Source organism: Centroberyx affinis, unplaced genomic scaffold (genome assembly GCF_046629955.1).
Source record: "Centroberyx affinis isolate AG114_WGS23_722 - 3 ecotype Tasmania unplaced genomic scaffold, CSIRO-AGI_Caff_v1 ptg002979l_1, whole genome shotgun sequence".
NCBI classification, from domain to species: Eukaryota; Metazoa; Chordata; class Actinopteri; order Beryciformes; family Berycidae; genus Centroberyx; species Centroberyx affinis.
Genome location: NW_027281086.1, coordinates 56,400 through 81,602, shown reverse-complemented (window position 1 = coordinate 81,602; position 25,203 = coordinate 56,400). Strand labels below are relative to the sequence as shown.

The window sequence follows — 25,203 nt, the reverse complement described above, 5'->3', positions numbered from 1 at the left end:
ATGAAACAAAAACCACAAAAAGACACAAAAAATAATCAAGAAAAGTTAATTTCAAGGCTCTCGCGCCAGCGCCCGTCTCCATGGCAACGGTTACACAAGCCAGATTGTTTCACTAACGCTACATGCAACGTCTGTTTTTGGTAGCTAATAATATTTTGTGATATTTGAGTAGTTTTATTGGTATTTTAGGCGATACATTTTGGGTGAATTTATTTTACTCCATTCTGGTAATTAAGGGATACAAAGTTTGGCACAACCTTCATGGACGTTTTAGGGTTTTTTAGGGTCAATTGTATCTTTCCAGTTCCAGTCTTAGCGATTGCCCTGGCCTCGGTGCTTGATTGTTTATGCCTGAGGAAACTGTAAGAAAGACGTAGCCCGCTCACTTGTAGTAGGCCTAAATAATCTAAACTTTGACTGACAGGAGCAGGGCAGCATCTTTCTGCGTCTCCTTTACCTCTTTTCAGCTGTAGGTTACTGTATACACGTATGACAGAAAGTCTGCATTACATGGCCTTTTCTTGCCTGCCTGAGACTGTCTGTCCATACTGACTGAGCTGTGCAGTGGAGTTTAAGAGCATTATCCCCTTCTAATCCACTTTGCCTTCTGCCACATGCAGGTGGATAGACTGTCAGATGGAGCAGGAGTGGGAGAATGAAACACTTCCACAGCTCCATATTTAATTGCTGAAAGTTTTTTGTTTTCCTTTTGACACTGACCACTTTCTGGCATCGAGTACTTTTGATGCTATATTTCCTCTGTCATTCTGAGACATCGTGTATCTGTTGATCATCTTGTTGTAGGCCTACTCTGTGATTAAGGGATCTTACAGCAGCGAGTCTTATTTACCATTAACTCAGACATGGAGGACCCAGATATGCGTCAACAGAAGCTGGACATCCAGGTAAACAAATAAGACAATCATGTTTAATGTCATTTAGATATGAAATACATATGGACGGTTTATGCCAGTACCAGTGGATTTAAAGTCAGTACCAGTAGCAACGATAATGTTCTTAATAAGAAAATAAATGACAAATATTTTGAGCTATTACACCTCAAACACATAGTGTGAATGATAATATCTCTGGGTGGTATTTGCATTTAAAAAAGGATAAGCAACATGACTTCATGATTTAGGGCAGTAGAACAATGAGCTATACTTTTCCTTGTTTAAGTGGCTAAAATGGAGGTAGGCTATAATAGCCTTGCAAATAAATATAAGACATCTTGAGTTTCATGGTCTAGATGGAAAAAGCTAGAAACTAGCATGAAATCACCTGTTGGCTTGCAACTGAACCTGTTACTCAGGCCCAAATTATATTATGTCTCTTTGGAATCTAGGTTGAGTGTAAGGATGATTCTGCCATTGAGGGTTTTTTGTTGTTTTGTTTTTTGTAAATAGGAAAATTGGTGCGTGGGTTACTGTATTTAAAATCTTGCATCCATCATCCTGTCCTCAGTTGTCAGAGAGAGTTAAATCAATTCAAATTAATCATCTAAATGATATTACAAATAATTATCTAAATTATTCCAGAAACAAAACACCATCAAAAGCACATTTACAGTCAAAAGCCCAACCTTGGCCCTTTTAGGAAAACACATTATGGCCTTTTCTTGCACATCAGTTAAATAATAATATATAATTCTTCTGACCAAAGAAAATGTCTCATTATACCTGTTGTTTATCTTAGAGTCCTTTCCTTAGCTCAGCTTTGTCATGTGGACCCATACTTCTGGAAAGCACTGTATTATATCAAAATGATAAGACGAATATATAATAATTCTAGATCTGTACCTAGTTCTAGCTCCAGTTGTGAACCGTATGGAGAGGCAAAGTTGACACAGTTTGAATTGAGTTTAATACTAAATGTCCCACAGCGAACTCTTCTGATAAAGAAGCAGCAGAGGAGGAGGGCCGACACTCAGATGGTGACAGCCAATCGAGACGCTCGGCCCAAGAACCGGAAGCACAAGGCCGGCAGCTCAGATGACATGGCTCTGCTGATCAGCCAATCCCAGAGCAACACTTCCTTGAATGGTTTGCAATAATATGAATAAGAATAATTTATTATTTTGTGAAGTAGAACAATGGCAGACTGCATTTTTTACAACCTTACCGATGTAACATTGGTCAGTCTTTTTAAGATGTAATTTCTCTAGAAAATCATTTTCCACTGCATTGTACAATTGGACTTCTTACTATGTAACAGTTAAAACAGTTGTATACTTTTGTTTTCGTCTCCTATAGATGCTCAGGTTGAACATGCCCATGATAATCCACTGGAGGAGATCACTCTAGGTGAGTGCGGCCTCACAACAACGATGACGTCAGATGAGATGCCTCCTGAATGGCCTGGCACCCCCAGGAAAATGAACCTGGACATCGAGAAAGAGCCGGAGCCAAAGTCTGAAGTGGAGACTGATGCCCAGGAAGATGGAAAAAAGACCAAGAAGAAAGGCGTGAAAAAAGAAAAAGCCAAACGTGAGATGAAGCAGTTGGCATATTTTATTCCTTATGTGAATGTGTCTGTGTTTGTTTGTTTGTGTGCATTTAAGTTCCCGCCCCATCAGATAAGTTAGGCAAATTACACTAAAAACTGCTCAGTGTACAACTAGTGATGATAGCTGAGATAGTATGCAAATTTGTCCGAGAGGGCAAATTTACAGTTTAATTAAAAATTTATCAACAGGAGAATCTGGGGCGTTCGGGGCGCTGCATGCCCAGTCAGTAATCCTGGCCTGTGTTTTCATGCATGCATCTGTTAAATCTAGAAGACACCTTCCTTTAATAAATTATTCATTGGCAACTTACTGCTTTTTTCAGAGCTGGAACAGAACGAGGGAGAGGAGAAAGAGAAGGACAAAGACAAGGAGAAAAAGGAGAAAAAAACTAAGAAGAAGGACAAAGCGAAAGGATCAGAGGACACGGAGAAGAAAGACAAGAATCACGAACAAGAGCGTAAGAGTAACATCAATGTTTGTGAATTTATATTCTACAGCTCTAACATTAAAACTGGCTGTTGGTTAAATGCACTACACATGGAACTCATGAAAATGCTGCCACTCAGCTTTTACAGTATGTAACGTCTCCCCATTTGCAGAGAAACATTTCCTGGAGCTTCCAGGTCTTGAGACAGACTCAGTGGTGGAGTTGGCCAAGTCAAAGATGAATAAATCTGATGAGAGTGACAATGAAAAGGAAGACTGCTCCCAGAGTCCTGCCCCACAAACCCCTAAGAGGAAACAACAACTCAACACATGTGAGTCGTCTGTCTTCTGTGCCAATCCAAGGTGGGATCAATAATACTCTAAAACAATTGTTTGTCACGTGGAATAACGTTCTGTGTGTGTGTGTGTGTGTGTGTGTGTGTGTGTTGTCTCCACAGCCAGGTGCCAAATAAGCGACGACAGCAAAGACGAGGAAATAATCGAGAAGGAAAAAAAAACAGGAAAGACAAAGAAAGGGGAGAAATCTACAACGAGTCTGGCTTCACTCAACTCTAATTACAGGGAGAGTTCGTCCTCAGACAGTGATTCAAATGAAAGAGTGAGAAATTAAAACCTACTAAATTACAAACTCATTAGCATATTTTCAGAAGTGAATTTGGCACGTATGCAAGTTGACACGTAAGCTGTTTTGACACAGAAAAGCACAAAGAAGTGAGTGGTGGGGGAACCATTCTCAACACAGATATGACCAAGTCAACTTTGCTCGAGTCCCAAGTCAGTCTCAAGTCTTGAGGCACAAGTCTCAAGTCTAAATGTAGATTACCAAGAGTCCAGTATCAATTTAATATCTTAAAGAAAACAAATATGTAGGACCTTTCAATGTAATATGATTTTAATAGTATACTAACTTACTAAGTACATCATCAGTTTGATTTCTATAATCAGTTTCAGCTTCAATAAATTCAGTCATTTCATACAAATTCAGAAAACAGAATTTAAATTCAGTTGTGTGGTGGAACAAACAAAAAGTAATTTACACAAACACAAGATCTTGTGTCAAGACTTTAGAAACCTTCTGAAGTCATCAAAGTACAAAGTACAAGTCAAATCAAGTCCCAAGTCACCACCCAAGTCAAGTCACAAGTATTCTCTTCATACATCAAGTCAAGTCTCAAGCAATTATGATGATTTGAGTCCAAGTCATGTGACTCAAGACCCCACCTCTGGTTCTCAGTGACTCTCCCTTTGTCATTTCAGTTGACTTCTCCCATCTCACTGGAGGATCTGGAGAAGTTTGCCTTGCGTCCCGCTCCGAGAGACGTGACGATCCAGTGCCGGGTCACCAGGGACAGGAGAGGCGTGGAGAAGGGACTTTACCCCACCTACTACCTCCACATGGAGAAGGAGGACGGCAAGAGGGTCGGTGCTTCTGTGAAATTTGATCCTAGTCATTGCACATACTCTTTTTCTAGTTACACTGATGTGATCTTGCTTTCTATAGCCATCACAACTCCATCTAAGTTCTCCTTTTGTCTCCTTGTCTCCTTCTATTCTATGATTCGTTGTTCATTGCCACCTCAAAGGTATTTCTGATGGCAGGCAGAAAAAGGAAGAAGTGCAAAACGTCCAACTATCTCATCTCCACTGACCCAACAGATCTGTCCCGAGATACAAACAGCTACATAGGAAAACTAAGGTATATCTCCATTTTGCTGTCATGTGAAAACTAGGGACACTTGGAGATTTCCACTTCAATTAAGGATCACACACCCCTCTATGGGGTGAGAAAATTCTCCAACCTCTTGGACTTATGAAACCCTTTCAAAACCTTTTGGACAATGTCAAAAATGCATTGTCATCAAGCTGAAAAGAAAGTTGAAAAGTTTACATTTTGGAGATACAAGTCATCTCAGCACCATTAATCTGATAAGGCCGGTTTGTTTCAGGTCAAACGTTCTGGGCACAAAGTTCACGGTCTACGATGGAGGAGAAAACCCAGAGAAAAAACCCTTCATCAAAGAGTGTGAATCAGTCCGGCAAGAGCTGGCAGCAATTTGCTATGTGAGTCCAGCCTTAATACTTCACACTTAACTTTCCTCCTTTTATGTCAACACATAAAATCTGTAACACAATCAATGATCATGTTCCAGGAGAAGAATGTTCTAGGCTTCAAAGGTCCCAGGAAAATGACAGTGATCATCCCTGGCATGTTGGAGAATGACGAAAGAGTGTGCATCCGTCCAAAAAGTGTAAGTTTATGAAAAAGTCCTCAACGTTTAAAACTCTGCGATGCAAATGCAGCATATAAAATGTCACTGGGAAGGTTTTGTCAGATGGACTGTGATTTTGTAATGTTCTTTCCAGGATATTGAGACTCTACTGATCCGCCACGACAACGGCAACACAGACAACCTGGTCACCCTGGTGAACAAATCCCCCAGCTGGAACGAACAGACCCACTCCTACGTTCTCAACTTCCACGGCCGAGTCACCCAGGCCTCCGTCAAAAACTTCCAGATCGTCCACCCTGACAACGGTAAGATGTGAACGACTGATTCGCTCGACAACCACAGGAAAAGTCTCCAAAAGCCAAACAGCAGAAGGCTTTGGTTGTAGCAGGCAGATCCTAGTGAATCTGATTGTGCGTTCATGTGCTATCGGATATATCTGAAAAACGACATTCCTACTTGGAAATTTCACATGAACTCCCTCCAAAATCGGATGATTAAGTTGGAAACTCAGAGAAAGTTTTGCCACCCGAGTTTCCAAATTATGACGCAATGGTGACCTTTAACCTTCTCAGCAAGGCAAAAAAGTCAGTCAACAGTAAAAAAAACACATACCCATGCACCTTGTTGTTAACCAAACTAACCCAACATTTGTTTGAAGTTTGTCAAATTCGCTTGTTAAGCTTCTGGAGTTCCATGTTTGTTTACTGTATGTCTTCCAGTTTTGATTTTCCGACAAAATTGCACATGAATGCAACGCTGTAGGTTTGTGTCTACATTCCTAACTTGCCCATCATCCCTCTCCTCCCTCTCCTCCCTCTCCTCCCTCTATGTTTTGATCTTTACTCCAGAGGATTACATAGTGATGCAGTTTGGCCGTGTGGCGGAGGATGTGTTCTCCATGGACTACAGTTTCCCCATGTGCGCCCTGCAAGCCTTCGCCATCACCCTCTCCTCCTTTGATGGCAAACTGGCCTGTGAGTGATGCATGTCAGCGTGCCTCAAGTGTGCAACCTTACAGCTTAAACTGTCCGCGCCCAACATGATCAGATGTGCTGTTGATAAGAGTATTTGTATATTTGGAGGGTCAGTGTTTATTGAATGACAATAATTAGGAGTGAAGAAGTAAAGTCATTTTTTACCATTACCATGACAGTAAAGAATCTGAAATCATGTCTTGTAATACGCTGGTGCATTGTAGAACACTATGTAAAAAACGTACAAATCATGTGCAAAGGCTTAGACTTAAAAAGACACTTTATTGCTTCATTGGTCTAATATTTTGATTATCACTGATTTTATATTTAAGTGGAAGCAGAGTGATTTCAATTTATCACACTTTATTTCATTTTTGTTCTTTTTATATTTTGCTGGATGTCTACAAAACGGGTGCAATAATTATTGATGACAACTGTATAAAAGCAACAGATCTGAAACATTAAATGATAATAACACAATATTTGCAGATCCAAGACTCGTTATTCCTGTTAAACTAATGGTATTTGTGCATATACTTGAAAATCTACTTGGTGATTTCATAGATCATGTATTTTTACTATGTTTCTCTTTGCCATGTAATATTTTTGACGTTACAACACTAACATGGAAAGTTTTCTTCCAATAACAAGCCATCAAAACTTCACTTGCAGTACTCTAAATACTTTGATCTTGACATTTAAGACATACACAACTTTTTGCCTTCATGCTGCTGCAGCTGCTTCACTCTCCTCAGATCTTCATCAGACAGAGTAAATGTTATTTAGTACTGTAGCTATTTTCAATAGAAACGGCTCTAGCTGTCTCCCCTATCTTCTTTAGACTTTATCACAAAGACGGAAGCACTTTAATCAAAGTGCCAAACACTGAGAAACATATTCATATCAGATGCTGAGAGACTGCAACAAGATGCAGATAGAGCCAAACATATCATGGTTTCTCCTCTTGCGCAATGTAAAGACTAAACAAGCCTTCCATCTCACGAGAGCTTCATTACTGATCGCAAACAGGTTTTTAATACGCACTTGTATTGCTTCACACAGAGGAGAAAGAGAGAGAGCTATTGAGGTTCCAAGATGTAAAAATAGGCCACAGTTATGCTCTGTGGTAGAGTGAGTTGACCACGACAAGTACTGATATTTTTATTTGAATTCAACAAAACAACCAAATTAAACTCATACCTCTGTCTGTGGCATAAAAAGACACTTGACACAGCAACCTGTATAGTGACATATATGTATACCTGTTTCCTGTCCAAACTACTGTATATAGCTAGCTCTGAAGACGTGGAGCCTTGTGAACAACCGATGACTACATCTTCACTTTTAACCTTTGCTTGCTCCCTGTTGCGACACCCGTTAACAAGTGATGAAGTTCATGCATTTGAACTTTTGTCAACAAGTCCTCCAGGCATTGCTTTCCCTTTGATCTCATGACTCCAAATCTAACAGTTTTGCGTAATTAGAAATCACGTTTTTTTTCATCAAACTGAAAAAGCCTTAGCAAAAGGTTGCTTGCTGCTGATTTTACCTCCAGATCTGTTGCTATTTACTTTATTTTATGTGCTTTAATAGATATATTACATCCCAACACAGTGATATGGATTCCACTGGTTTGAAATTTATCATGTTTACAAGCTCAGTATCAATGAAACGACACGCATTCACGTAGAACAGAGGAAGAGAAACATGATCTCGAGCTTCAGTATCAGTTCTAATCTTTTATAGAGTTACACAACCACCAAACGACTGATCTCCTTCTGTCACACACTCACACACCCACACACATACTACGCTTCACAACATGTTGCCATCACACTCTTGCAAGTAGTAATGCATTCTCCAACAGTTACTGCCATCATGTTGTGATTTCAAATTAATCCTCTCAAAAAGAATCACCAATATGCACTGTCCTACATACTATATTGACAGTTCAGAAAAAGTCTTTTCTTCCCAATTGTTTCCATCTGTCACTGTAAACTGATCAATATAGCAGAAATGCCATAAAATAACCCTAAACACTGAACAATGAACTGTCTGCTTTCATGTTGGTATAGAACTTCACATTAAGCTAAAATAGATTTACTGATGGGGTTTCACTATTTAAGTCACTTTGCTCTGTTATTCTGATCATAAATAGTATTGAAAACAAGATGTGTTTTGTGTTGTTGCTTTACCCAAGGCTCAAGATCAGCAGCTCAAATAAGAACTCTACCTCACTGTGGCATGATGGGTATCAGATACTGAAGTCCTGGAGTCGTCACATCCTTTAGCTGTGAGATTGAGGCCAGATATCAGTCTTTCAGAGGAACACACTACACATGGCATCGCCCTATCTCCCAAACACAGAGACAGACCAGTCAGGTGTATTTCTATATCCCTTCATCACAAAAGCAAGTCTCACAAAGACTTTACAGGGAACAAACCTGCCTAAATCTAACCAATCAGCAATCAATCACAAAACCAAATGATGGAATACGGTGTACAAACAAAATAAAACACAAGAAAACAAAACAAAGCACAAAAAAATAGCATGTTGGAAGATTTCATATATAGAAGATAATCCTCTGAAATATTTTGATATGTTCTATGGTCATCATGTTATTTTAGACACTTTTTGGAGGAAATTCTTATGGCTCAGAATGTAATGGGTTGAAATATTTGCAACTGTCACTGCTGTTACAAATATAAACAGTTGATGGGTCAAAATGCTTCCCTAACTGGCAATAGCTGTTACAATGCCTTCGGAAAGTATTGAATCCCCTTGACTTTTTCCGCATTTTGTGGTGTTGCAGACCGAATACAGTTAAAATATCTAATTTAAAATTTGTTTTAAACCCTCTGAGTTAATACTTTCTAGAGGCACCTTTAGCAGTGATTACAACCAACATGTATCCAAGTCTTGGATACATCTATCAGTTTAGCACAGTTTAGGATTTTCTCCCATTCTTCCTTGCAAATTCACTCAAGCTCAGTTCAGTTGGATGGGGAGCGTCTGAACAGCTATATTCAAGTTATTCTACAGATTTCCAATAGGATTCGAGTCTGGACATTCTTGTTCTGAATGCATTGCAGTGTTGATTTGGCTTTAAACTCAGGTTCATTGTCCTGTCTCAACATGCATCTTCCTCCCAATCTAGGGTCTTTGGCTCTGCGAAGCAGGTTCTCCTCAGGATCCATCCTTTGTTCCCTCTATACCCCTCCCCCACCCCCACCATGACAAGTGATGAACTGTGCCCAGTTTCCGCCAGACATAGTGCTTTGGGTTACAGCTGAAGAGTTAAATTTTTGTTTCATCAGACCACAGAATCTTTCGCCTTGTGCTTTCAGAGTCTTTCATGTGCATTTTTGTAAACTCCAGGCTGCTGTTGTGCAGTTTTTTCAAGACTGGCTTCCTTCTGCCCACCCCGCCATACTGCCCAGATTTGTGAAGTGCTGCACCAACTGTTGTCTTCTCGGCAAGATCTCCCATCACAGCCAAGGAACTTCGTTTTGTCAGAGCGGTCCCTGGGTTCTTGGATTTGTCTCCTCCCAAGGTCCTTCTGCCCAGTTGATCAGTTTGGACGGATGATCTGCTCTTTCCTTATGATGAAGCTGTAAACTCCCAACACTTGAGAAATTGTTTTATACCCTTCCCCAGATCTATGGCTCCTCACAGTCTCTTCATTTTACACACAGCTTCTTGAACTTCAGGGTAAAGTTTGTGCTCTGACATTACTGCTGTCATCTGTGGGACTTTAGACATTATGTTTTGTCCTAAATCATGTCCAATCAGTTGAATTGGCCACAGGTGGACTCCAATCAAGGACATTCAAAAGGTGGATGCACTTTAAGTCATTTTAGGAGTGTCACGGCAAAGGGGTTAATCTTTGCTTTTTGAGTTTTGAGTACTTATTGACTCAAAACATTTCAGCCTTTGATTGTTAATTAATTTGTGAAAATCTGCAAATCTGTGGATAAAAGAAATCCACTTTGACATCATGGTTAGTTATTGTGTGTAAACCAGTGACAAAATCATTTAAATCCTTTTTGGACCACCAAAATGTGGAAACAGTGAATGGGGCTGAATATTTTCTGAAGGCATTGTACACAGCGGTTACAGTGATGACAGAATAAACCAAACTGACAATTCAACAAAGGATCTGATTTTCTTCAGAAATGATTGGGTCTGATGATGCATAGGCCTGTTGAATGTTGAATACCACATTTCATTAGAAAACACACCGATCTCAGTGCACAGTACTCAGTTAATGATGTTGGATTGGGGGAAAGATAGCTTCTTGGTTAAACAGAATTGATTCACACTACAATTTTTTTCAGCCTTTGGTTATGACATGTGACTAGATTACGGTTGGTTTCGCTGTAATCTTAGCCCTCTAACACAGTTTCTATCGCTTTCTCAAAAAAGCACATCCTCTACTACCAACATCTCAGCGATAGCTATCAGTTTGAAATGACTCTCTGCTCCCTCCCTCTTTCAGCCCTCAGAAGGGTTTCTACAACTGCTTCAGGGCGACATTACTGCATCGAGATCTGACAGGCTGGGGTGATGCGCGTCTCGGCCGATCTGATGGAGCAGGCTTCTCCGCCGAGGTTGAAGTCCATGCTGCTGATTGTCTTTCTGCTCATGTCTACCAACTCTACAATGTCAGGTTATTGAATTACCACCATCTTCTACTATACAAATTCTCTGATTTAGCCTAAAATCACATGATGTGCAGTCTGTAGAGAGAGAAATTCCACTGTCTTAAAATTAGAGGCTTTAAAATAACTTTGGGAGATTTAATACTAAAAACTAGACTAAAAGGGGACTTTGGGGGACCTGACATTTTGATGATTTAAAAGTGCTATGATTGCATAGTAATTTACACACAATGACACCCATATTTTTGGAGGTTCACAATTATCTTCGAGAGGAAAAGCTGCTAATACTTTTAACCTGTTAGTCACAAACTGTTTATCGATAAAGAAGTATCTGTCGACGGTCTACAGCTCCTCCTGCACCAGGTTTCCCCACACCAGTGCAAACATTTAACCAAAACCAAACCAAAGGAAGTGCATATATACTTATTACAGTCATACATTATTTGGCTAGTCCAATTCTGTTACTCAACTTATCAAGTGACTAATATGTGTATATATGTACTAAATGTCTACTGAGTTTCTGGTGATTGTCACAGCAGTGTAAAGTAGTCTATAGGTATACAATATCTGGGGTGGGGTTAAGTCATAGTCATAGAGTTACACAGTCTGTAGAGATGCATCAAATAGACAAGTGATACTTTGTTGAACATCTACTTCTGGTCACCTGATAGTTGCATATCAACATTAGCCTATCCAAATAAAGTGCTACTCTTATTACGTGTTATTATTACTAGGTGTGGACCATGCCCTTCAATGTGTGACTGACTACCTGTTCACCATCAACTGTTCCCTAAGGATCCCACCATCCGACAGCAGCTCCTACTGGCTCCAAGTGGAAGGGTGAGGCAGATTCCACTTTTTTTTTACCGACACGTTTCACTAATGCCTTTAATATCATGATATCATGTTGGAGCTCTTATTGCTGCTTTGCCTCTCCCTATCATGGCCAGGCTGACGGAGGAAGAGAAGTATGTGTGTATGCTGTCAAACACCAACGGGTATGATTTCTGTTCGGTGAACACAAAGGAGTGTGACCCAGATGCATTGAACTTCTTGGATTCAGACATCTTTGAAATCTTTCTCTGTCACGACACACGTGACGAGTCTAAAAGCTGCGAGCTGCTGAATGACAAATACACACCTAGGAAAAACAGTAAGGAGCATAATAATCCTGGCTTTTTCACACCCAGACACACAAACATGCAGAACAAAGTATGCATTAAGAAAATAGGTCTCTCATGCGGGATCATCATTACAAATACGTTTCACAGACACGCTTTGTTCAAACACACAGAACTTTATTTTTAATTCTAGTCAAGATCCCAAGGTTTCCAAAGATACCAAACATTTCATACTGAATTACAGGGTCATGTGTATAAAATCATGCACAAGACATCTAGATTTTTTCCATTTGTTATAATGGTGCAGCCATAAAAAAATGGCATCTTGGGTTTGAATATTTCACTCAATGTACGCATGCTATAGCTTCAGGGAAGCGTTGGAACGAGGAGATACAGAATATGTATGTGACATTGTTGTACGGTTTGGAAAAATGTTTTTTCTACCTTTGAAGCTACTTAAGAGGAAATTTAAGGGGAAACTCAGGGTGCAAGGGGTTAATTCTGAGGGTATTCAAGCCTAACAAGCTGATTCAAAGGCAGGCTGTTTTTTCAAATTTTACCTCTTAAAAACTGCATGTTTGTTTTCTTTAATATGTCGTTCTCTTGACAGTTAAACCAAACGCGCCATGCTGCCTCACAGTTACCCACAACTCAAATAAATACCACTTCACCTGGCAAAGTAGCTATGACATTCCTGGCGTCCAACTGAGCAACAAACTGTCATATGAACTCCAATTCTACGAAAGAGGCCACACAGAGAATGTAAGATTCAGTAATAAACAATCAAGCATGGGATTCCCTTTGTTGATGGAAATAAAAGGATCACAGATGCTTTTTGGGAAACGTAGTTCTGGTAATTTTCCCTTTTGTAAAGTCTCGTAAGAGCTCAGCCTTTTCACTCGTTCTTTTTCAGGCAAAGTCAATTAACACAGAAGAAATTGACTTCTCGGCGAGCGATGATCATTTCGGACCAGGCGCTGACTACTCTGCCAGGGTGCGGTCCACTCCCAACCGGTCCCCATCATCCTACTACATGGGACAGTGGAGTGAATGGTCATCTGAAGTCTACTGGAAGACAGAGCCACTCGGCAAGTCCCTGAGATGAACAGCTCATCTAGGCTTACGCATTTGCATCTTTAATTTGAAAGGAACCTGATGACAATGCAGCAATTTAACCTTTTGATTTGACTTTTATTCCTACATTTGAGCCTGTGGTAATTTCACTTTTCTTAAACTTTTCTACTTCCCATGTTCCCAGATCCAGAGATTTCAAAAATTAAACAGGCACCTCAGCCCCGACTGGATAAGAGGGTGTTCATCCCCTTGTGTGTGATGGTGCCACTCGTGTTACTTTTGTGCTATGCTCCTGTTAAAAAGTAAGGCCTTCCTTCAGTTTTTTACTCCTTAGCCAAATCATAGGACAGAGCGAATGCAATGACCTGCAATGCAATTTCCGATATAGGGGAGAGCGGGGCAAGTTGTCACATGGGTAAGTTGTCTCAGCGGGCTTATTTCTGAAACTAAATATTATAGAACCAAGCTAGAAAAATATATTGTATCTCGGTAGTAAGGAACTGCTGAGAAATACACCAATATGTAAAAAGGTAAAAAGTGACACAACATGCCCTGGTCTCCGCTATATATACACACACATTATCATCATTATAGTCATCATGCTTGCAGGTGGAGGCAGAGTGCCTTTATCCCAACTCCAGAACCCTATTTCCAGTCCCTATACAGTGACTGCCAGGGAGATTTCAAGGTAGGTTTCACTGGTCTTTCCTCCCACGTAATAAACCGAAAACAATTTCATGAGTCCCTGCAGATGAAATGACTGTGGTTTTAGAGCTGGGTGGTGACGCCAGACAACGTAGGCGACCTGCTCAAGGCCGAGGAAACCCTCCAAATCGACACCATGACCAAGTGCGCGCATGTCCCGGAGAAAGACGACCCCTCTCAGTTTCACCACCAGCTGATGGAGGACGGCCCATGTGGATCCGACCCAGCGTCCGACGGTTCTCTCCTGGGCGTTCCTTATGCCGTAAGTCCTGGACCCGGACTGAAGAGCCTGTCCCTGGGCTCTGAGCAGGAGAGCGCTGTTGAGGGAGACTCGGGGTGCTGGCTCTGCAGCGACACGTCCTTAGAGAAGGGCACTCCCTGGTACAGCAACGAGTACTGCACCTTGAGCGCTTTCCAGGAGTCCGGTTCAGTCATGGCAGAACACGGAGGTTCAGGAAGCTCCTTCAGCATTGTTAAGTGTAACAGGGATTATCAGAATGGATGCCATCAGAGCAGCGTGATCTGACTTAGGGCTGGGTGATAAATCAATATTATCGCTTATCGTCTTTCAGTGGAATCGTATCGTGATGATTGACTGATGACTGCACATTTTGGAGTGGCCTTTTGTGACCAGCCCAAGGCACACCTGTTCAATAATCATGCTGTTTAATCAGCATCTTGATATGCCACACCTGTCAGGTGGGGCAATTATCTTGGCAAAGGAGAAGTGCTCACTAACACAGATTTAAACAAATTTGTGAACAAAATTTGAGAGAAATAAACCTTTTGTGTGCATAGAAAAAGTCTTAGATCTTTTATTTCAACTCATGAAAAATGGGAGCAAAAACAAAACTGTTGTTTATATTTTTGTTCAGTGTATATATATATATCATCGATATCGAAAAAAATCCTTTATTATCGTGATATTGATTCCAACTACATTTCCCAGCCCTAATTTAACTGATACTTCTGTACACCTGATGTAGAAGGGTAGTTGGGAACACACACTGTTATTGAGTGTGCAGCTGAACTTGTGGGAAATGGAGGGGCAGAGAGAAATATAATGCTTAATAGCAGCAGTTCACTTTCATTGCTTTCACACTACTGAGGAGATTACTGATAAGTAATTTGGTAACAGTTTATAAATTCACGATGGATTTACATAAACTCATGAAAACAGTGCTCATGCTATTATGCAGAATGTAGAATCTAGAAAATTCATGTATTCATAGCACAGGCTGTTGCTTTCATGTGACTTTTCAAACAACTTAATTTTGTAAGCTGCAATTATGCAGTGAATGTGAAAGTTGTATTAAACTCCAGAGTTATGGCTTTTTCTTTGTTTTTGCCTTTTATTCGATAGTTTACAGTAGAGTGACAGGAAAGATGGAAGAGAGAGAGGGGGATGACAAAGACTCCAGCCCGGAGTCGGACCTAGGACACCGTGGGGTACGCACCTGGCCAACTGAGCCACCAGGACGCCCTTATACTTTTTAAGACTGCCTTCACATGGGGCCCAGGCTCATGACAACACTGACTCATGTCACATGGGGCCCCACAATCCATTTTCTGTCCTGGCTGGTAGTTTAAAGACCCCATGAAATAGAAACCAGAGTTCAGTTCAGAACTTGTGACAAAATATGATTATAGACATTTTATCACTGTACTAGGTCTGACTTATGGGCTCATTGTGCCTCTTTAGAAATCACTAGCATGCTACTCTATGGAAAAAATAAATACGTTTGTACACGTCGTTTGATCAATTGGACATTTCCTTAGGCATTATTTGTCGGTGCTTTAGCCAACATCATGTCCTTCAAGTATCTCATGGTCAGTTATATCACCAGCACTCAAAAAAAAAAGCTTTGTTTCTAATATTTTACATTTTAACTTGTAATAATCAGCCAGTTATTAATTTGTTAGTTTCCAATAATGCTAAAGAAAAGGTTCGTAGAAACAGTTTTATTTACTCCAACACATACATGAACAAAAGCACCATATAAACTTAAAGTCTGATACAGAAGTAAGCCTACCTGCTTCAGTCAATGTGGCCATTTTCTTTATTCCATAGCAAACACTCTGAATAACAAAAAGACAGCCAAGGCAGCAGATTCTATCATATATTACAGCATGCTGAATAGAAAACCTGCGAAAGAGAATTAGACAGAGCTATCTAGAGACACTAGTGAGATACGACAGTATAAAAGTGCCATTCATTATACAGCAGTTGAAATACTGACAATGAAGTAATAAGCAAATTTTACATCATTCTTGGAAAATACAGGGGGGAAACTTAAAGGAATAGACCCTGTGAAAGAGCAAAATAAAAACAAAAAGACAGAGACATTTTCTTCCTTGAACATCGATGACAATCAGCTTGCATGGAGTTGGTGAAACTGGTACCGAGCTGTGTCCCTTGCACCACATAAGACAATTAACGGCTAAAAAAGAAATGACCAGGGTGCTGGAGCACCCATCCCCTCCCAGCATTATGCGCCAACCGGCAATTAACAAAAAATGGTAGGTCAGAGGAGAGCGGATGGCACAGAATGTGTGTGGAGTTTTAAATAGAAGTCTTTAAGCAAGTCCCGATGTGAGAGGAGCACATTCATTGAGAGACCGAGCGGGGAGGTGATTCTTGTTTAACCCATTCCTTCTGCCGGAGCGGAGTCTTCGCCCTTACGAGGGGGAGAATTTTTTGGCTTGTCCTCGAACTCTCTTTTCATATTCTATTCTGTTTTGGCTGGAAGGGGGTTAAAACAAAAACAACAAAAAAATCAATAGGGTAATCATGATGGTGTGATGCCTCAAGAAATCACAACAAATATTTCCAAGTTTCCTTTGTTGTTATGAAATCACCCCATACAGTTTGACATCATTTTACCACACAGCACAAATACATGAATCCTTTTCTGACTGATTTTTTGTGAGGTTAAAGGTTTATCGTCATGTAAAAGTTCATCTTTCAGGCTGATAAGCAGCATACATGTTCACATGCAGCAATTCTTAAATAAAGAATATCATTAGACCTGGCTGGTGTGCACAATGCTTATTGTACAACAGCAGTGTGAACCACAAACCACCAATGAACCACTTCATCTGCGTCCAGACTCGATTAGGGTGTGAAAAACAAAAAACATTTCCTGAAAAAAAAGCTTTAAAGCAGGGTTTATACTTAGTCCCAGACCTTTAATATATACACATTTACACACAGACAAATATTCGAGGCCGTAGGGTCACTGAATACTTACTTGAATATACTGCAGGGTAGGCTCAGAATTTTTTAAACAAGCCTATCCAATCAATAACTAATTAAAACAGCCCCACCTTAGAACATTAAGGTGTTCACATCAGTTAGGTGTTTTTTCCTTTTGAGAAATTGGAACCAGCCCCGCGTTCACAATGCAACGGCAAGTGAATGAGGAATGAAGTCAATTTTAGCATCAAATGGAAGCCAGTCCATCTACTTCCACTGCTGTAGTAATGGTAATAATAAAAACAGATCTGTTTCAAAGAACTAGTGAGATTTAAAGCTACAATGTCCAACTTTTTGACAGTAAAATGATAATAAATAGGATATTTTTGACATTATCATTCTGTGTGTCTGTGACCCTGTGTGTGCACATGTCTTGATCCCCCTCCTGTGGCCTTTCCATGGTGTTCGGGACATTTTGTGTATACCATTTGCATTGGCCACAGTGTAGGGAAGTCATAGCGTGCAGCAGACAAAATTCATTTACAAAAAAAAAAGGAGACATCGGCATTGCTTGTTTCGTTTTGTTTTTAAATTGCAGGTTGGTGTTCACCGTCTACTTCTTGGCTTTACGAATGCCGGTTACCTCAGCCTCAAGTGTTGGGGTGTCAAGTGTTGGGGTGTGATCTTGACCAACTGAGGGGGAGGAGGGCAGAACTAACAATTCACTTTCTGCCTCAAGGCAAAAAGTTGCATGCAACAGTCTCGTTCTCCATTATTGTCATTTTGTCTTAGGTTTGTCTTTGTGTACTTGTATTATTGCATTGCTTTTGAGGGGACCCCTTTGAAAACGAGATGGGACATCAAGGCCGCACCCTTGGAACATTTGTTTATGAACCCATTTGTGTCAAGTGTTATAAGAGTTTTAGCTCGTAAAAAGCTACATGTATAATTCAGACGATTTGGGAGGGGGTGGGGATTATATTGCAAACCACGGAGATGAAGTCAGACCACTCACCAGTAGATCGTGTAGGCCTCTGCTTGGGCTGGATCCTGGATATTTGGCTCATTTAGGAGTTCCTGGATACCCAATAAGATCTGCAGAATAAATTAATTAACCAATGAGAGAGAAGATAAGCACAAAGTTTAACCTCAAGTGAAAGCCTTAAAATGAGCAATTTATTCTGTTTTGCATGTCTAAACGAGTCTTTGGTGGGCTGCATATTGGCCGTTATGGGTATCTGTCGGCTGCAGAAGATCTTTGTGTTGGTTACATGAATCTCTGAGCATTTTAATTTATGTCAGATCTTACAGAAGATGCAAAGACTTGAGTGTTTACCAGTGGAGTTTATATAATCGACCAATCAGGTTGTTCCATTTTGATTTTCATGTGAAAATCAGTGAACACTCCTATGAAAGAGGGTAAGAAACAAAGCCAGTTTCCACATAATTCTAATCAGTCTGGAATTGAATTAAATATCAATATACTTCATTTTCTTCAACTTATCATAAAGACACATGTCCAATCTGGATTTGCTACATCCCAAAATAACAATGAATAATGTGAAATGCATGCAAACAATCCCCGAATCATTTTTATTTGCAATTTCAGGCACTCTTAGATATCTGATCGGTCATTAGCTTTGTTATACTTGCAAGACATTTCACATTTAAAGTGAACGTCCTGAACTACTACAGATATCTGACAAGATTTGCTGGTTGCCACTTTCAAACAACCCATTTTAAAGTTGTCTTGAGATTTTTTCCCATATCCATTGATGTAAAATAGACAAACAACATTCCCTCAGGGTTCCCTTAATGTTTTATATAATTGTGTATTCATTTTAAAATAACACTAAACCAATGTGGTTTCTACTCTTAATTTTGTGGTGCACCAGCCTTTTAAGACTAACCCTAACCTTTTGTTATTTTTTTGTAACCCCTCCAAGCTCTTGCCACAAGAATGTGTGGTGCTTGCATCACCTTTCCTGAGAAAATCTGTCACCACTGCATCACTCCTTTGCCTTTTATAGCAGATGCTATAGACTGTTGCATTGATGATTCACATGTAAGGGAAACCACATGCTGAAGTCAGTTTAACTAAATCAAAGTAATTTTTTTTGCCATCTAACCCGAGATCGGACACACCGCCCCTAAAGGAATACTGCGCTGAAAACCTTCATGTCAGTATAATGAAAACAACTTGCTTCCCTAATCTAATATTAACAGAACAAAGATTGGAGTGCTGTTTCACTCCAGACTACATGCAAAATACAGAAATAAATTGAGCTATTTAAAAAGAGTGAAAACTTGTTTGAAAGGTCAGTACTGTGAATGAAGTAGGTGTGTTTGGCAATCCTAACCTGCTTTATTGTGATGGCTGGTCTCCAGTCCTTGTCCTCCTCTAGAATAGATAGGCATACTGTGCCTGATGGATACACGTTTGGATGGAAGAGTGGAGGCTCAAATTTACCTGCAACACAAAAAAAGGAATGCAAAGTGTTTCAGATACAACACAAAAGTCTTATAAATACTAAAATACTTCTGAACTACAAGGGATGGACAAAATAACAGAAACCCTTAATGTATGGATATCAAGTACCTGATAAGGAGTAGAGCCACCCTTTGCTCTTACAACAGCCTCAATGCTCCTTAGGATGCATACAAGTCATTAACTGTGTTTAAGGGATATTGCACCTTTCTTCAAGAAAGAAAGCCTCCAGTTCTTTGAGGAATGAAACAAGTGGAAATCTACTTCCCATAAAGGTTCAGTGATGTTTAGATCTGGTGATTGGGGCCATGGAAGGAGTTTGACTTCATCCTGATATTCAAAAAAGCCACTCTTGAATTTGTTTAGCAGTGTATAATGGCGGCATCATCATCATTGTCTTGGAATATGGGAACAGTGTTTACACCACAGGGTGCAGCTGGTCCTGCAAAACGGCCTCATATTCCTTGGCCATTACAGGTCATGCAGAGCCATTATCCGACCTAAATCCAGACTCCTATAACATGGATGTGCACACCATTACAGATTAACCACCATCCTTAATAGTTCGCAGCAGATATTGTGAGTTGAATACATCTTTTTGCTTTCTCCACTGCTCAGGACTCCAGGTTTTGTGCTTGGCTTTGGATAAAAGCAGTTTCCAAATTGCAGCCCTGCTATAAATACCAGCTCTGTGAAGCTCACTGTGCACAGTCTCTGACTTCTGTGTCAGAGAGGTGTGGATTCAGTTCTTCTGTGTTTGAGGATGTCATTTTGTGGTGTAAAGCAACTATCCTGTAAAGAGTCCTTTGTTGGTGAGCTCCGACTTGCGACCGCTGGTTCCTCTTTGCTAATGCAGTTTGTTTGGCATATATTGTCATGATATGAGACTGGTCTCAATGCCAAATTACATAATTTATCTTTTTGTGACTAATGCATCTGCAACCCCGGCACTGACTATTTTGGCCTCTTTGGAACTCTATTAATTGTGTTGAAAATTCATAAAAAAAATTTGGTGATTGTCAGACGTCTTAAAGCTGATACATACTGCTAACTGGCATTCCACTCAATGACTCCTGTGTCACTGCCTTTGTACTTGTGACTTAGTTACTTTGAAGCCGAACTCCTTTTTCCATGTAGTGTTTCCGTTATTTTGTCCACTGCCTGTGCATAGTGTAGTATGCGTTGATGTTTTACAGTTTGCCAGGTGTGCGTGTGTGTACAAGTGTGTATGCATGTGTTGGTCAATTATCCATAATTAGTGTTTGTGGTTCAGCATGATTCGACTGTAGCATGCTGATACATTTCCACACAGTAGATACACACAGTCGGGTTGGTCCGATGGACGATGCCATCGACCACTGAGCCTCTACATCGCAACATTGTGATTTAAAGCCCCCAGACAGAGAGTGCAAAAATTAAGGATAGGTTTATTCTAATTATTATAATAGCTCCTTGCACATGATTTACTAAAGGAAAAACAGCTTATTTAATCACACTATTTGCCGCCCAGTGAAAGCATGTTTTAATTTAGGCCAGACATAAAATGTATTTTTAAATTTACCTGGTTTGCGCCTGCCTTAGTAAATCAGGGGGTGAGTCTTTATTTGTAGCTGTGATCTCAAAACTGAGGATTCAAACTCACCTACAGAGCGAACTCCGGCCACACTGATCCGTCAAAAAACAGACATACTAACGGATAGATTTCTGTCCGTTGGGTTGTTTTGGAACGTAAATGCTATTTAAAAAAAAAAAAACGCCTCTGATTTGCGGTGATGAATCCGTCAAGAAAAAGTTCAACTAGGTTGCGCTGCCCGGCGTTGCCCGGACAACGGACAGCTCTCATTGAAAATGAATTGAAATGAACAGAGACGGACAGACACAACGGATTACTCTCCCATTCTCTCCTAGGAACTGAAATTTCAAAAAGGTAGGAGTCGGACTACTACGCCTACCAAACATAAAGCGAAGTGCTGCAGTTATGCAGTTACAACACTATGACTAGTATTTAAAATATTTTTTTTTTTTATAATCAGATGATCTGCTTAATGAGGTTGCTTAAGCATAGGCTATAGGGAGGAAATAGTAATTAATATCCTACATAGGCTACATACATGCATAAAGTATAAAAGAAAGTATATATCAGTTTCATTACGGACATATGGAAGATCTTTTCTTGTTCGTCTATAAAATCCCCCCCCCCGCCGTACAACGATGTCATCGTCCATCGTGATGTTTCACTGTGGACATCGTCATATGCCAATTTGGTAGACATCGCCCAACCCTAACACACAGTACTGTTAATGCGGGTAGTACTTATTAAAAGATTGTGTTAGTACTGAACACAGGTCAGACAGTAACTCACATTTTGGAGGCGAGGAAGGATAGTCATCCTTGAACAACATGCGCAGTTTGAACAGGCCTCCTTCCCAGGGGGTCTGAGAACAGAGAATAATAGAGTCCAAAAATCACCACATTTATCTAGATCTTCTCAGAAAACAAAAAAGGTGTCTACATCAAGTTTCTCAATAGGTGAGACACCAGTTGTAGTTGACCCCAAATTGAACTGTGAAATTTGATTCCAAGGGCAGGTTTAGGGTTTTCAGAAGCCGGATCAAGCTCCCCCCCCAAGGATATTCATAAAGTTTTCACACCATAGTTTTGGTTCCTGAGAAATTGGCTTAGTCTTCTTCTTGGCAATAGTTAGCTATGCTGACACAAGTGAAGAGGATATGCAAGACATACCACATACCTCCAGAGTTGTAATAAGAATAAGTAGCCTAATAGAGCTGCTTAAAAAAAAAAACTTGCATGCTGCATTTGCTATGCCAGTGTCACTGTCTTGGCTTACACTGCTCAAAGTGCCATATCTGACAGGGGCCACTACATAAAGCAAAAGGTGGTATTGTTTGCATACTTCAATTGCTAAACAAAATAACATTACCCCCTTCTTGCCAGGAATAGCGCATTCCCAATTCATGAGGTTCATGGTTCCATCTGGATTTTTTGTTGGTACAGCAACAAATCCCTGAGAAATAAATTAGCACAAACAGTCAGAGAACCGCATTTACTAAAAGAGTGGACACTCCTCTTTCTATCTGAAGAAAGTTGAAAGAGGTCAGCATTGCAAACCCTGAAACAAGTGAATCTTACGAAATACTACTTACAAAAGGATGGTCTTTCCGCCATGCCTTGCGCTCCTGGGCAAGCCGGCTCAATGCAATGCCAGACATGACTGCTGGACTCCTGCAATCAAACAGACAATTTTGAGTCTACAAGAGATCAGTTACAAAAAACATAATGTCTTGTCATGAAAAAGAAACATCCCATCATCACTTCACCCAGATAATGTGAAGTAATCAGTGATACAGCTAGTAGTTACAATTTGGAAAAAGGGAAGAATGAGTCTAATCTAAAACATTAATGAAATTAGCCTGTTGTCAGTTGACCAAAAAGTCGCTTTTTTAAATATAAAAAACACACAGGACTTTGTTGACTAACCACTTTGCTGCTGCCAAATTGTGTCACTTGTCGCCATTAGTGGTGGAAAAAACTCCTTTGAAACTTTTTCAGGTGGGAAATTAAAACTAGACAACTCCTGGCAAATTTTGGCTGTGGCTGGTAAGCTTGTTTACTCAAACCACTTTAAATTGACCATTGTGCAGGTGCGTTTGTATTTTAAACATCTAGTTGACTGAAAGAATAGTGAAAGTGGATGGTTATTTATGAGCTCCACCAGCCAATGTGCCTGTGGACAGAGTTTTCTGCCCTACTCTCTATCCACAACTAATATGGCAACATGGATTCATCCAGTCCAGGACTTTGTGCAGGAGATCAGTTTAATTGCCTTGAAGATTGAGTGGGAACAGATACAGTGGAGCAGCAGCACTTTATGTCCAAGACAAATTTCCCCTTGGGGACAATAAAGTTCATCTTATTATTACTATAATATATTGTAGGACTTTACTACATGTCTTCCTAGAGCAGTGATGTCCAATTGTGTGCCATGGAGAGCTGACTCTGCAGGATTTCATACCAATCAAAGACTACACCAGGTGTTATCACTTTAATTCCTCCTCTCTGGTTGAAGCCTGTTAATCAGTGAAATCAGCTGGTGTAGTGTTTGATTGGAATGAAAGTCTGCAGACTCTCCATGGCACATCACTGGAGACCCCTGTCCTAAAGTCACTGACCGATACGATGCCATCCATCTAGCTCATAAAAAGCCAGATCATAATTAATCTGCTCTTAAATTTTACTTGTCTCTCGCTATAAAACTGACTACCTATCCCACAATGCTTAAATGCTAACTAGTAGTACAAATTAAGTCATTCCATAAGCACGCTTAATGATCTCTATGGCAACGACGCTTTTGACGTAACCACAATAGCGAGGCAACAAAACGCTACCAGCAAAATTAGTGCCTAACGTTACACGGTAACGTTACCCGTTGACTTCACAGAGTAGAGCTCCACTTTACCAACTTAAAATGTAACTTTAACAGCCTGAACATGTTGAGCCTACAGCCAAGCCACATGAATACATGGGGCTAGCAAAGTTAGCCAGCGGTAATACACATCTGCCACAAACGTAACTCTTCAAATAGTGGCCAGTACCTTGAAACTACGCGGGTTATAAAGTGAAGTGAACTCGTCAGCTACATTACTCCACTGTCCATCGAGCTCCTGGCTAAGCTTACTACCCACGTAAACGTTCACAAATTGACCCTCAAGCTATCCAACATTATTAGCAAGCTAGCCGGTTACCTAGATAGCTAGCTCGTCATGTGCGCCAGAATCCTGCTGCCTAGCAGGCGCTGGCGCGCTGATATAGCGCTTGGCGCGGCCTGATGCAGCACAAAAATGCGCACATGCACTTGATTTGGCCACAGATCTGGTTGCGAGAAAGTCAACACTGCTTTCGTTTAACGTTGAATACAACCTAGTTTGGAATCGCTATCAGTATTGTGAAAAAATCAGTAGTAATATACCATATCATAACCCATGGTAGAATAGGGACAAAGAACGCCAGAGCTAAAAGGCGCACATTTATGCATTCACCAAACTAGCGAAAATGGCGCAAACTCAGGCGGATTAAATAACCTTATATACCGACAAAATTAACATGTTGAATAATGGAAATTTGCTCTTACCTTTCAGTGTGGCTATAGTGGCTCGGGTAATTAAGCTATATGAATTAATCGTGTTCAGATCGGGTTAAACCTTATAAAGTTTCCCTCCTGAAAAAATCACCCGTTCCGACTCAAGCCAGAGACAAAACTAGCGAAGCGAGACAAGAACCCCCCCGTATACTTCCGTCTTTGCTTAAATATCCTCAGATTAGACCGCATCTGTTTTGACTGCGAGTCGGTTTGTCTGTCAGGGACTCCGTCCGAAAACTTTCCTCTGGCGATATGCTTATTAATTTTAGTTGTCTTTGCTCAATATATAGTTTCCACTGATGGTGCTCCGTGCATCATAAGTGTCATTAAGTTGATGAAAATCACGTTTGTTTGGCAGTTGTCACACTTCGCACATGCGCAGTGGGACAATGTGTATTGCCGCTTACTCGGTAGCCTAAATAATGGAAACAAGGAAAGGTAAATCTTTAAATTGTCTAGGAGAGACTCTGTATGCTCGATATCGATCATGATGCGTTGTTGTTGTATCAGAAAAATGTAGTTTTTGCATCCCATGCGTCGTCTGTAGCCTGGATATGCGCAGGTGCTAGATATCCCATTCTAGCGGACGCTGAGACGGATTTTTATCTTCTCATATATATACAGTCTTTGTCCCGGAGAAG

The 25,203-nt window shown here is 40.4% G+C and overlaps 3 protein-coding genes across 4 annotated transcripts; 2 read left to right on the top strand and 1 right to left on the bottom strand.

Annotated features, from left to right (window-relative positions):
• The first annotated feature begins 828 nt into the window (after positions 1-828).
• LOC139658911 (tubby protein homolog) lies at positions 829-6,552 on the top strand. The gene is made up of 12 exons (XM_071537095.1): positions 829-905; positions 1,883-2,042; positions 2,253-2,486; positions 2,829-2,963; positions 3,106-3,264; positions 3,391-3,551; positions 4,211-4,372; positions 4,537-4,649; positions 4,900-5,014; positions 5,104-5,202; positions 5,318-5,489; positions 6,033-6,552. The coding sequence occupies exons 1-12, from the start codon at positions 864-866 to the stop codon at positions 6,164-6,166; spliced, it is 1,686 nt and encodes a 561-aa protein (XP_071393196.1). The 5' UTR covers positions 829-863; the 3' UTR covers positions 6,167-6,552.
• Positions 6,553-10,702: 4,150 nt separating this feature from the next.
• On the top strand, positions 10,703-15,443 carry LOC139658914 (interleukin-21 receptor). Of its 2 annotated transcripts, none has more exons than XM_071537098.1 (8): positions 10,703-10,828; positions 11,555-11,660; positions 11,771-11,973; positions 12,552-12,703; positions 12,855-13,029; positions 13,200-13,317; positions 13,637-13,703; positions 13,788-15,443. In XM_071537098.1, the coding sequence occupies exons 1-8, from the start codon at positions 10,726-10,728 to the stop codon at positions 14,244-14,246; spliced, it is 1,383 nt and encodes a 460-aa protein (XP_071393199.1). In that variant the 5' UTR covers positions 10,703-10,725; the 3' UTR covers positions 14,247-15,443. The 2 variants fall into 2 exon arrangements, with proteins under 2 accessions (XP_071393199.1, XP_071393198.1); XM_071537097.1 differs by having other exon boundaries at positions 13,625-13,703.
• A 229-nt stretch (positions 15,444-15,672) lies between these two features.
• Positions 15,673-24,872, bottom strand: ube2ib (ubiquitin-conjugating enzyme E2Ib). The gene is made up of 7 exons (XM_071537081.1): positions 24,554-24,872; positions 22,569-22,647; positions 22,346-22,429; positions 21,767-21,839; positions 19,277-19,386; positions 17,932-18,011; positions 15,673-16,463 (listed from the first exon to the last, which is right to left on the bottom strand). The coding sequence occupies exons 2-7, from the start codon at positions 22,632-22,634 to the stop codon at positions 16,400-16,402; spliced, it is 477 nt and encodes a 158-aa protein (XP_071393182.1). The 5' UTR covers positions 22,635-22,647; positions 24,554-24,872; the 3' UTR covers positions 15,673-16,399.
• Between the last annotated feature and the right edge of the window lie 331 nt (positions 24,873-25,203).